At 38.1% G+C, this 12,442-nt stretch overlaps 3 protein-coding genes across 8 annotated transcripts in view; 2 read left to right on the top strand and 1 right to left on the bottom strand.

Moving 5' to 3' along the window:
* Positions 1–51: 51 nt before the first annotated feature.
* On the bottom strand, positions 52–3,134 carry LOC109853582 (ubiquinol-cytochrome-c reductase complex assembly factor 1). Of its 2 annotated transcripts, XM_020425830.1 has the most exons (7): positions 3,112–3,134; positions 1,591–1,795; positions 1,227–1,430; positions 993–1,065; positions 647–813; positions 337–531; positions 52–243 (listed from the first exon to the last, which is right to left on the bottom strand). In XM_020425830.1, the coding sequence occupies exons 1-7, from the start codon at positions 3,117–3,119 to the stop codon at positions 151–153; spliced, it is 945 nt and encodes a 314-aa protein (XP_020281419.1). In that variant the 5' UTR covers positions 3,120–3,134; the 3' UTR covers positions 52–150. The 2 variants fall into 2 exon arrangements, with proteins under 2 accessions (XP_020281419.1, XP_020281418.1); XM_020425829.1 differs by lacking the exon at positions 3,112–3,134 and having other exon boundaries at positions 1,591–1,873.
* Positions 1,752–6,878, top strand: LOC109853578 (zinc finger protein 800). Of its 3 annotated transcripts, none has more exons than XM_020425825.1 (8): positions 1,752–1,831; positions 3,353–3,673; positions 3,752–4,084; positions 4,224–4,401; positions 4,504–4,644; positions 4,777–4,931; positions 5,043–5,259; positions 5,551–6,878. In XM_020425825.1, the coding sequence occupies exons 2-8, from the start codon at positions 3,365–3,367 to the stop codon at positions 6,741–6,743; spliced, it is 2,526 nt and encodes an 841-aa protein (XP_020281414.1). In that variant the 5' UTR covers positions 1,752–1,831; positions 3,353–3,364; the 3' UTR covers positions 6,744–6,878. The 3 variants fall into 3 exon arrangements, with proteins under 3 accessions (XP_020281414.1, XP_020281413.1, XP_020281415.1); XM_020425824.1 differs by lacking the exon at positions 1,752–1,831 and adding an exon at positions 1,855–1,941; XM_020425826.1 differs by lacking the exon at positions 1,752–1,831 and adding an exon at positions 2,301–2,385.
* A 2,066-nt stretch (positions 6,879–8,944) lies between these two features.
* LOC109853603 (tetraspanin-1) overlaps positions 8,945–12,442 on the top strand; it is a 25,871-nt gene continuing 22,373 nt past the window's right edge. For all 3 annotated transcript variants that reach the window (XM_020425875.1, XM_020425876.1, XM_020425877.1), the window contains exon 1: positions 8,945–9,247. The gene's annotated coding sequence lies outside the window, so the exon portion shown is untranslated. The remainder of the gene's footprint in view (positions 9,248–12,442) is intronic.

Genomic DNA, 12,442 nt, shown 5'->3' on the forward strand with positions numbered 1-12,442 from the left:
GTTCTATATTTCTGACTACATTTGTGTTATCATAATTTTTTTTTACTATTATGTCAGTACATATTTGTATTTACAAATACATATATTTCAATATATACACAATTTATGTATTTTACATATGTTTAACTAATTACATTTATTAGAACACAATTAACGATTCTTACATAAACTTTTTATATCTATTAGTTTTAACACAGGCTTTCTTAAAATCTCGTGAGTTGGCAAATTGTCAAACAAACAAATCTGAAAAGTGAATTATTAAGAGCAAACACGTTTTTTTCTCGCAATATTTTTGACACGATAGGTGTCAGCAAGCATCGCTCACATGAGACTTACCTGTTTTCTAATATAAATAAGAAGTACTTCAACGTGTTCCGGATTATTGCATTCTAAATGGAAAAATCTCCTCCAAATCGCCGCTGCTAATACTCTGTCATTCGATAATATACCCTCATCATAACCTATTATAGCAGCGTGAAATTGTTCCGTCACTTCTTTTAATTGGTTTTGTTTAACTTTGCTATTCATGGGCTGTAAAAATACAGTTAACAATCACGCTTAGCAAACAATAAATATGTGTGACGAAAGATCAAGATATTTGTGCGTGTGCACGTAGCTGTATGTTAGAAGTATAAATGTTACCTACACCAAGTTTGTCCACCCTGGCCTTCAGATCACTCCACAATGTCATTGCTATATGATTTCTAATTGCTTTACCAGTTTTGCCTTCTGCCATGTATCGAACCATTATCATCCATACATGAAGTTCTGTTACCAAAAACCAGGAGCAAAATGTATCAGGCATATTAAAATCTGTACAAAAACATTTAAAAAAGATACATTTAAAGTGTCTAAGAGGATTACAAACAACACGAAAATAACGGTAATAAATTCTAATTAATACAAAGATCAACAAAGCAAATTACATGACATATTTCAAATGTTTGATTAAATTTGAAAACACAAGTTTCTCACTGTTAAAAGAAACTTACATTTAAAGAAGAAAGGATAATCAATTTGTCCTAATACATCTTCGTATACTTTAGTGCCGAGTGCCATATCTTTCTGTAATTAAAATCAATTTAATCAGTTTAATGAATTTAAGCATGCGAAGAATATTTTGTATAAGACCAAGTGGTTTATGCAACTATCTTATATGTATATATATATATATCTATGCTATTTTTATACATATTCAAAAACTATATAGAAGTAGTTTCAATTACATATTTTTGGATGTCTAAGATACCAAATTTTTTTAGCGTTTTCTGTACTACTCCCATTGGTCTTATATTTTGAGCTATGGATGTGTTGGAAGAAGATGTTGTGTAAATGTTCCTGAACTCTGGCAGGTGCGTCGCACAAACTGGCGCAAACAATCTAACGAGATCATTCTGCGTTGTTCTTTGTGTCAACATTAACGTCGCATTCTGAAATACATAATAATTTATTAATAGAATATGCGCACGTATATTTGGTTCTTGTAAAAAAACAAAAAAAAAACAAAAAAAAACAAAAAATCCAACTTAATCGAGATGACAAGAAAAGCGGCGCGAGAGGTTATGCTTGAACATTTCACTTTAAACATACCTTCAGTGAGAAAAATGTCCGAGTGTGTTGCACGGTAAACATATTTTTATTTTCACTCGATTCTCCTTTTTTTCGCTGGCGCGGATCAGCTCGTGATACTCTTGAAATGGGAAACACGAAATCGGAGCTGCACGAGCATATCCAACTAAAGTGCTGCCGACTGATGCCCTTCGGTGAAACACGGAACTTCGGCACTGGCGATCGCCTGGTTCTCGGATCAACATCGCGTAGTATAATAAGAGTAAATATCCCATAAATGCGCATAGAGCCGCGCGAAGCTGTTCAAAATCGGTAAAACCGCTCATATTCTTTCGAGATTAATTGATATATGAGCGATAGACATTATTTTCGGTGAGTAATACGAAGGAGAGACCGTCTCTCGACCTCCCTTCCTCACGCTATATGTAGTATTTTGGTCCGAAGTGATTCTGTTTCTTCGAGCATTTCTTCTCGAACAATACGCAAAAAAAATCGTATCTTCTGCGTACACGATCCGCACACTTCCGCAAATAAAACAGTTAAATTATTGGCTCGAGTGTAATTTACATTTATCATGTTTTTCTGTAATTTTTTTGCAAGATTGAATTTATTTAATAAAATAGCTTGAGTAAAATTGTTCTCAGAATTTTTTATGTAGAGATCTTTGTTTTAATTTTCTATTTCGTTTAATAAAAATATATTTTATGTTAGGACAATGTTACAATGCAGTCACATGTGCCAGAATGTTCTAAGAACATTTCTCTAGATAACTGGTGTTGAATATTCACTGGATACTCATCAGACCTTTGGTGCTCTGTGAGATATCGTATAAATCTGTTTCTGCGTGTGAATCTGTGTAATTGGCTTCTTGAAAAAGTATTTCTTGTATATATAAATTTCTATATAAATTTAACCCTCTGTGTGTCACATGGTGATTTGTAACCATACAATATTTTTCAATTCCATTTTTTTGTTACATACATCTAAACAAAATCACACAAGTGGTGTATAATGCAAGTATCTTACAAGTACTTGCTTCTACATTTGTTATATACTATTTGAACAATTTTAGATAAATATGTAAGGAAAAAGCAATGGTAACTATTGAATGTGTGGTTACGTGAAATGGTCATAACACACAGCTGAAGTTTAAAAATAGAAATTATATACTTTCAAGAAGCCAGTAATTTATATATTACATGTGAGTGACAGAGATTTATACGCAGTAATTTGATATATACATTGGTTATTTTATTGGGTGTTATTTTCTCTCACTACATGCATCTGTATAACCACACATTCAATATTTTTCTATTACTTTTTTATTGTACTTGAATAAAATCACACTAGCAGTACGTAATACAAGTCTTTTGCAAGTATTTACTTGGACATTGATATTTTGCACTTAATATGAACTTCTTTGTGTGTGGTTTTGTTTAAATGTATACAGTAAGAAAGAACTTAAAAAATAATGTATGTTTACAACATGAAGCCATGAAGGACACAAAGGATTAATATTGATTATTGTAAATATATACATACATGTGCATGTGGAAGAGAAACACAGCAAACTTTTATATTATAAAATCTACAATAGATGTAGCATCTTCTGCTTTAAGCTCTGAAGCTTAAGAATCATGGCTTAAGGGAAAAGATGTTTGTTTTGCTGGAAATTTATATCACAGCGTTGGAAACTTAGAGCAAAAGCTGACTCCTCTGTTGTAGAGCAAAACGATCGTGATAATTCTGTAGACAGAAAAAGTAACAATACATATCTTTTCAGAGTACATAGAAAATGTACAAGTACAGAAAGAAAGGAGAGAAGTCTTCCGCTTCTATAAAAAATACAAAAATTGTTGCTGATTTTTCGAGTCTGCGGAAACCTGTGGACACAAGTGCATCTGATTTGTATCAAGTTTGCAAGCTACTTGAGAAAGGAACGGATGAGGTTAAATCTATATTGTCTTACGAAAGTAACATCATATATGAATGCCGCAAATGCCTCAGTTTATTTAGAAGTATTATTAACTTAATATCTCACAAAAGATTTTACTGCACAGAAAAATTTAATGTTACACAAAAAGTGGCAAACAAACACAATTTGGTTAGTAAATTCTCGCTCATGTTTTCCAAGAGTTCTTAACATTTGTTGTTTAACATTTGTATCTTTTTGTTTTTTCAGAATTCTTTCAAAAGAACAACTATTCACATGAGTGAGACAGGACAGACCAAGATTGAGGAAATTGAGGAAAATGGCAGGTTACTGAGAAGCCAAGTGTCCAAGGAAGTGGAAAAACGAACGGATTTGAGTTCAATAATAGAGAGACTTAACAAGAAAATTCAGGAAACGCAGTGTAATTCTTCAAGTGAACTAACTCAAGAACATTCTCATTTATCATCTGAAGATAGAAGCAATGAAAATAAAATTTATTTAAAACCTATAAGTACAACTTCTTTAGCTGTATATCAAACAATTAAGCCAGAAGATGAGACCATAGATTTACTGAATGAAGAGGTGAGTATTATTTTATTTTAATTCATTATGTAAGTTAATGTTGCTTATATCTTATCGATCGCTTACATTAATTATGTAATTACATAATAATCTTAATAATTTCATTATTATTATTATTATTATTATTCTTTGACTTTAGACAGCAGCAAAGGTAGAACATTTCAGAAATCAACAGGTTGATGCTATTTCCCAGGAGCAAATATTCGATAATCAAGTAGAGAAAAGTGATAATCCTATTCAAGCAGACATGAGTGATGAGGAAAATAAATTATTAGCATATAGACTGTCCTCAGTTAATACCTTAGCTTGCAGTATATGTAAGTGATAGAGTTTTTAATATTCTTATAATAGTCACACATTACATATATACAACGAATCTATGTGTAAAATATCTTTATTTATATTTTCATTATACACAGGTAATGCAAAATTTTCATCAAAAAAGACATTGACATTTCATATGAAATCACTACACGCGTCCAAGCGAAAGTGTTATTCTTGTCCTTTCTGCAGAAGTACATTTACAAATATATGGAGTGTCTATCGCCACTTAAGCAAGGGTAATTTTAAAGTGACATGATATCTATTGAGAGATTATACAATGCGCGTCATTTTTTTGAAAATACTTTCTACGTAACGTGTTATATTTAAAAAAATATAAATCTTCATATCTGCAATTATTTTGAATACAGTTCACAAAAAAACCAACAAACAAGTGCGCAACCTGAAGCCACAAATTCAATTGGCAGTGTTCCACAAGAATACAAATGCAGAAAAGCAATATCGTGCAGCTAAGAAGAAGAAAACTTGTGAAACTTTGAAAAACATGAACGATAATGAATCTCAGGTAAAAAATTTCTAATCCGATGCTCTTTTTAATGTTATACTAAACTAATTTTTAATGTCACACTTAAGAAACACTAAATATTTTAAACGTGCGATAATTATATTTTGTCAGAAGGACGATGCGTTGAGCCATGTGGAGAAATCAAATGTAAAACGTACTGGAAAAGCTAGCAGGAAGAATATCAAAAATACGTCTGTTTATTTGCAATATCACAACAATCACCATTCTAAGAACAACTCAAATCTTGCGGATACGTCACGTATGCAGGATGACGACAAGCCAGTCATCATTGAAAAAGTGCTTTTTGAGGAGAAGATGAATGTAAAAGGTGAGTCACTTATACTCTTGCAATTACGCAATAAAGTTTGTTTGCGTATATATGGAAAAAAAGATACATTTTAATTTTATATAGTTAAAATTCAAAAGAGACTAAAAAATACGATGAGAGATTCAAATAATGAATTAAATTTCAACAAAGGAAACTAATTATTTCTGTGAATAAATAATGTATTTCTCTTAAATCTCTTAATGTCTTTCATATTGTTTCACCTAAATTGCAGTTGTAACAGTTAAATGAAACCAAAACCAGTTACGTAACTAACAACTCGTACAATTTTAGATGTTATATTAGAAGACATGATAGATGGATTTCTCGAGACCAGTGACAAATCGTCAGATTCAAGTTGTGCCCGCGAAACAAATTTACCTCAACTGGATGAAATTAAAGAAACCAACTCGCTAACGGACGTTAAAGTAGATTCTGTCGAAAACTTCAACAGTTCGAACAGCGACAAATCATCGGATATTGATTTACTTCAACCGGACGAAAAAGAAGAAACCTCACAGATGGACACCAAAATGGCTTCGATCGCGAACTTCAAGAGGCTCAAGTGCCTTAAATGCAATCGAAAACTCACATCCTTAGCAAATCTTCGCAGACACATAGCAATTCACCTTGATTGGTTTCGTTATCGTTGCAAGCTGTGTCACTTTCAGTCTTTTGCAAGATGCGATTGCAAAACGCATTTTGCCAAACATCATCGCACCGTAGAAAATAATAACGCAAATCCGGAAGTAATGATAGAAAAAATACCGTGGAACGAGTACGTTTCCAGCGACGACGCAATCACGAATTTGATGAACGAGAGAGAAAGACTGAACAACACCGGCGGCGTTGCAAACGCGTCGAGTGAGGAAGAAAAAACGGACGAGTCTGTTGTCACAGATGTATCCTCTAGTAACTCGGAAATACGCACAGACTCGAACAATTCGAGTGACTCGAACGCGCCTAACGCTTCCCACGAATCAACAAGCGAAGAAATTACAGATTCTCACTGTAATGACAGTGATGACGATAAAAAATTTACAACGGCGTACACAACGGCGATGATAGAAAATTTGAAGGAATATATGATGAGTCACGATCCCGGGAAGTCGAACAAAAATTTAGATCATTCCGATCTCAAGCAAATGGTGATGGAAATGATAGTTGGGTCCGACGACTCGGATCCAACGTCGGTCAAAAAGTCTGATTCAGAAAAATTAGCGTCGCAAGCTAATAACGATATGTTCAAACATAGGATAAGCGCAAAAGATACAAACAATGTGTCCGCGAACAAAAGCAAGGAAGCAAATTTGCGATCGGATCTACGTTTCAAACATCAACGTCCAATGCGGAATCGAGTTAGACCTTTGAGCGACGATTTTATATACGACTTGAAGGAAATTCAAGTTAAGAGAGAATGTGCCTTTCCCAACGATTCCGAACCGAGTGCGCGAAAAAAAGCCAAATGGCACAAATTACAAATCTAATTAGAGGTATCTATTTAGATTTGAATATTATTTTCTTCTCATACAATTTCATAATGTACCATAATTTTGTAATCTTTGTACAGATGATGTGTGTACAGCAAACATGTGTGAAAGATACGCGATATGATGAATAAATTTTTGATGAAAAAAACTCGGATAATGTTTGTCACGTGATAGCAATCATTTTTTTTATTCGCTCACTAGACGTCGAGAACACATTTTAAACACTTTACTTTGCAATACCGTTAGATTTGGCTTCTTAAGAATATTATTTGTTTATGATTGGTATTTGTGCGATCCAAACTTCGGTTTTATTGGCTACGAAGTGAGCCAATATAAAAACAACAGCAGATAGCGACACATTATTTCATTGTGCTTTTTTTACGTGCCTTTTTCCCGGTCGCTGATTTCGCCGTAATATTTGCAAAAACAAGTGTACAAACTATATATACTACCTGTTCCTGGACTTGTTTTCCCGCGACATTAGCTAAGTTTTGCGCACAAGTACAGATCAATCTAAAGCCCCTTGCACAATGGACGGAATAGCGATAGCGATAGAAATAATACCAGTTGTAAAGAGTTTATATTTATAAATAACGGTAGGAACAGCGGAATCTAACATACAAAAATACACATGTATCAATGCAGATCAGAAAATCGGAATAAGCAATAGCGATAAAATTTCCGACGAGTTGGCATTCTGTGTTAAAAACTGTGTTATTTCTATCGCTATCGCTATTCCTTCCATTGTGCAAGGGGCTTAAGCCTCTAACAAACGTTTTAAAGAGTTTATATTTAAAAATAAAGGTAGGAACAGCGGAATCTAACATACAAAACTACACATGTATCAATGCGGATCAGAAAATCGGAATAAGCAATAACGATAAAATTTCCGACGAGTTGGAATTCTGTGTCTAAAACTGTGTTATTTCTATCGCTATCGCTATTTCTTCCATTGTGCAAGGGGCTTAAGCGATAGCGATAGAAATAACACAGTTTTTAACACAGAATTTCAACTAGTCGGAAATTTTATCGCTATTGCTTATTCCGATTTTCTGATCCGCATTGATACATGTGTAGTTTTGTATGTTAGATTCCGCTGTTCCTACCTTTATTTTTAAATATAAACTCTTTAAAAATTTTGTTATTTCTATCGCTATCGCTATTCCGTCCATTGTGCAAGAGGCTTTAAAGAGTAAAAAATACTATCTTTGATTCAGTTTTGCGCTATGCGCGCTCTGCCGCTCTGCGCGCATGCGTCGATTCGATATTTCGATTATCGATGTGTATCGGCGCGTCTCGATACACTCGAATCAGCGGGCGGTAATGGCGCGACGCGGATCCGAAACTACGTTCGACTTGTTCCCGTGAATTCTCGCGATTGTTGTCGTCTCGCGCGTTCGAATATCGATCGTGCGTGTGCGTCGTCAAGCGTTCGCGATAATGTACGCAATTAGTATCGCGCGCTCGCTAGTAATCGGCGAGTTATACGACGGAGTTGTTTCCGCGGCCGTTCCCGCTTCTACGGAAACGTCGGAAACAAAATGAGCGACGCGCGACGCGAGAATAAATTGTTTTCGAATTAGTTTTCGTGTTTCGCGCGATTATCATCGTCTCGCGCGAGTGTCATAAAAAATATCGGCGGATGATATGTAATTAATGTAACTGTGTAATCTGAGAATTTTACAGTTCGCAGTGTTGTATCGCGCGCAGCCGCGAGACAACGCGCGCGAGAAATTGAATTTCGTGTGTGTTATTGCAGTTGTACAGTTGTGAAAAAAAATGAGACTTATTCGAAAAACTCGCGGCGTTATTTTGACTACCGTCGAAGTTAGGACGCGATCTCAAGCATCAAAACAAAAACGAATTTATATTTTGCGATGCGAGTGGAATGTCGAGCATGCCGATTGGTTTTCGCGCGGCGAAATCCAAGGCGAGCAGCAAATTCACTGGATTTTCACGTGCGAGAGATCGTAGATTCTTTTGTTCCGGCAGATTTGCTTGCTTTTCTTCCCTAGTGCCCGGCGATGCGCAATCGATTGTTAGAAAATCCCTTTGCCGAAGACCAATCGGCGCGCGCGAGACGTTCGTCACGCCAATCACACGCTTCCGCGATTCGCTATTGGTTCGCCGCGGGGCGGTACGGTGCCTGCGCGCCGCGGAGTGCGCGAGGCGCGCAAACGCGCGGCAAACGGCGCCAAGCGAGCGAAGCGGAGCAGTCGGTACGTGGTCTCGTCCGGTGAAGTTGGGTGCTCTTTAGATGACGCGGTAACGAACGATACGTCCGGCGTAGACGCGTTTCTCAAGGTGTAATCGTGATTTTTTTTTCCAATGAGCGCGTGGTAACACAGTGTTGCGTGCCCACCATTCCCATCATCGCACGGTGTGCGTCGTTGTGCTGTTTCGTCCATTGACGACGCGTTGACTTGAACAAACGCAACCGGGGGAGAGAATCTCCCGTTGACGAGCGGCTCTTCCGAGGATCGGAGCTTTCACACGAAACGGTAAGTCAAACAAAAAAATTATGATAAAACGCGATAATAAGAAATAGAGGAGAGACAACGTGGTGTGACACAGTGGCGGAAAGGAAGAGTATGTGCGAGAGAGAGAGAGAGAGAGGGGGGAAGGATTAGATGGGGATCGAGAGAGGGCGGAAGGAAGAACCTATGAGAGTTTTCTCGACGATGCGTCTCTCGTGGAGATGTTTTTTCAGGATCTCGTCACTTCTCGCGAGATGTTACGCGCGATAGCGTTTGTCGCAAACGACGGGATTCGCGAGGAAAGCGCGTTGTTGTTGTGTGACCAAGCGCAAGCACCCACGAAGCGTTGCAGCACATTCAGGTTGTTACTCTCTCGTTACAATCTCGTCTCATCTTCCGTTTCCTCACACAGTAGGAAAATGCGAGCACGTTTGCTTGCTTACGTTTTCGCGTTCTCTCTCAAGTGGCGATGAGGATTCGAGAGAGATTCGATCGGCAATATATATATTCACAGCTCGAATCGGAGTTTCGAGCGACGACGGTTCGTGTGTGCGCGACGTGAGAGAAACGTGAGAGAGACGTTTTACGCAGCGGATGCTGCGTAAATGTCGTCGCGCGGGCGAGACGAAAACCGAGAGAGGCGGCGTGTGAATGTCTCGTCTCAAAACACACATCTTCGATAGTTTCGCGCGCGAGATCCAAGACTCTCCCTCGACTTTCTGTATGCAATTAAATCGAGTCCGCGCCACTTGTTGCTGTCACACTACCTGTAGACCGTGACATGAAATGAACTCGGCGACTTGGCGATCGGGATGCCGTTTCGGGTTGCCAGCCCGAAGCGAACGCTGAAAACGTACCGTTGGCTACGTGTGACGATGTCGTTGACGATTGTTACTTGGAAACACGCGGGTACAGGAAGCGTCTCTCCGTTTCTCTCGATCTTTTCCTCATCGCCATTGATATATCTTGTCCCCCAGTGGGGGGATCGCTCGAAACTAATTAACATTTAATTACGACACTGTGAGTCAGTAGATCTCGGAAAGAAATTCTTCTCTCTTTCGTAACTTCGAGAAGAATTTACATAAGAAAAGGTTTCTCTCTCAGGAAGAGATATTTTACGTGGGTAGACAAATATATATCGTAAAAAACCTCTCTCTCTCTCTCTCTTTCTATCTCTCTTTCTCTCTCTCCCTTTTTGTTGTGAATGGAAGGAATGTTACGGAGTAATTCGACCCGAGCTTCCTACCTGTGCTTCATTTGTGCGACGCGCTCTTTGGAGCGGCGCGTATTCAGAGATTGAAAAAGACTTAAAACAGTTTATTATAAACACGTGTATTTATGAGAATGAAAAAAATTTTATACACACGTGTAGATTCACGACAACACAGTTTTTTTTTCTCAGGCTCTCGCGACCTTGATATAGCCTCGCTGTCTAAACACGCTGTTGATTTTGACGAATTTGCGAGCTATCCGACGAAGATTACCCGTGATTAATCGAGAAACGTCTCGCTGATATTGGGTCATTAAATATGAAACTTGATTTATGTGTTTATCGAAGAATATTTGTCGCAAAACAATTTGTTTGCTCAACGTCTCGCCCAATTGCTACCTTTGATCTCTCTGATTTAGATTTGATTAGATTCCGGAGCTGGAGCTGTTCTTTTGGATAACTTCACGTTACGTCTTTTTAATTGAAAGATTGTTGTTGAGCTCAGCTCGAGATTAAAAAAAAAAAATTAAAATCTCGCGAAAAGAAACGCTTTTTTGGGGAGGGTTGAGGAAACTGCTTTGTTCGCGACGGCTCGACAACGGCGGGATTCTTAACTCGAACAGAAGAGAAAAGGAATCAGATTCGTGAATTCGTGAAGTGTCTATTCCCGTTGTAAATGCGTACTTGTCACCGTGAATGTTGCAAAAGCAAACAGAAACATAGAGAAGAAGTGGATCCTTCCGTTTGCCGAGCGAAAACGAGACTGACTTTTCGCGTCAGTTCTCTCATCAGTCCTCGAGTAGTCGAGTAGCAGCTACTTACCCGCTTTCGCTTCTCTCTCGCTGTGTGTAAAGATAAACATCGTGTCTCGCGTCCTTCAAATCGAACGAGCGAAAAGAAACGTGGATATAGAGACACAAACGTACGTACGTACTACGTACTTACTATACACACGTACGATACAATATAAATATCAATATCCGGTATAAATATAATAAAAGCTCTCTCGACCGTATTATAACCGTCACAATGTTGCCGGATCAATGTAGACGGAAATATCCGCTAGAGTTTCCTTTGCGTGAATTACGTAAAAACTCGTTCGCAACCCCTCGTCGGGAACTCCCTTCACGGGAGAGAGAAGATTGTTGTCGCGCGGTAAAGCAACAACGACAATTACTCTAAGAGACCACTCGAACAAAGTCCTTTGCAATTGCGCGAGCGCTTTAAATGAGGCGTGAAAAGAAAGAAGAAAAAAAAAAAACAAATGACCGTCGTAGAGAAACGCATTTCCGCGCGCAAAGTATCGACGAGACGCGTTATTTAAAAAAAAAAAAAACAATACACGCGCGTCTCTGATCTCTCACCCGTTCTTTTTTTTTGTTTTGTTTTTTTTTTCACGAAGTAAAAATCATTGTTGACGAGAGCACGATTAAGCGCGCCGGAGGTGCTCGCGAAAGAGGTCAAAATCCGTGATTAGCGGTTATTAGCGGGGCGGAAACCGTTCATTCCGACGTCACAATCCAACCCGCAGCCAACGCGGATTATTCCTGTCAAAATAGCGTCAATTATACGTATCGCGCGTATACGGCTGTGAGGAAACGGTTCCGTCGAGCAGGTTGTGACACGCACCTGTCGACGCATCATCCGCCGGGAGAGAGAGAGAGAGAGAGAGAGAGAGCGAGAGAGAGACGTTATTTGAGAACACTTTTAGTATTATCCGACGTAATTCAATTACAGCTTGTTCGGCCGTCTCCTCTTTCGGAAATCCAATTTATCATCATCATCTACAATCGAGTGTATCGATCAGTTAGCGCTTCAATCGACGAGCGTGTCACTGGTGCCTCGTTATTTATTGTCCGAAATTAAGTTCCGACAATTTTTCCGATATCGCGTGACTATCGTTTGTTTCAAAAAACATCCGAAGATAATTAACAGGAATCAAATAAGGCCGATACGAGCCATTCGCAGGATGTTTGTGCGGAAACTATGCGTGTACATATATATATATA

This window comes from Pseudomyrmex gracilis, unplaced genomic scaffold, assembly GCF_002006095.1.
Source record: "Pseudomyrmex gracilis isolate BER0280 unplaced genomic scaffold, ASM200609v1 scaffold_51, whole genome shotgun sequence".
NCBI lineage: Eukaryota > Metazoa > Arthropoda > Insecta > Hymenoptera > Formicidae > Pseudomyrmex > Pseudomyrmex gracilis.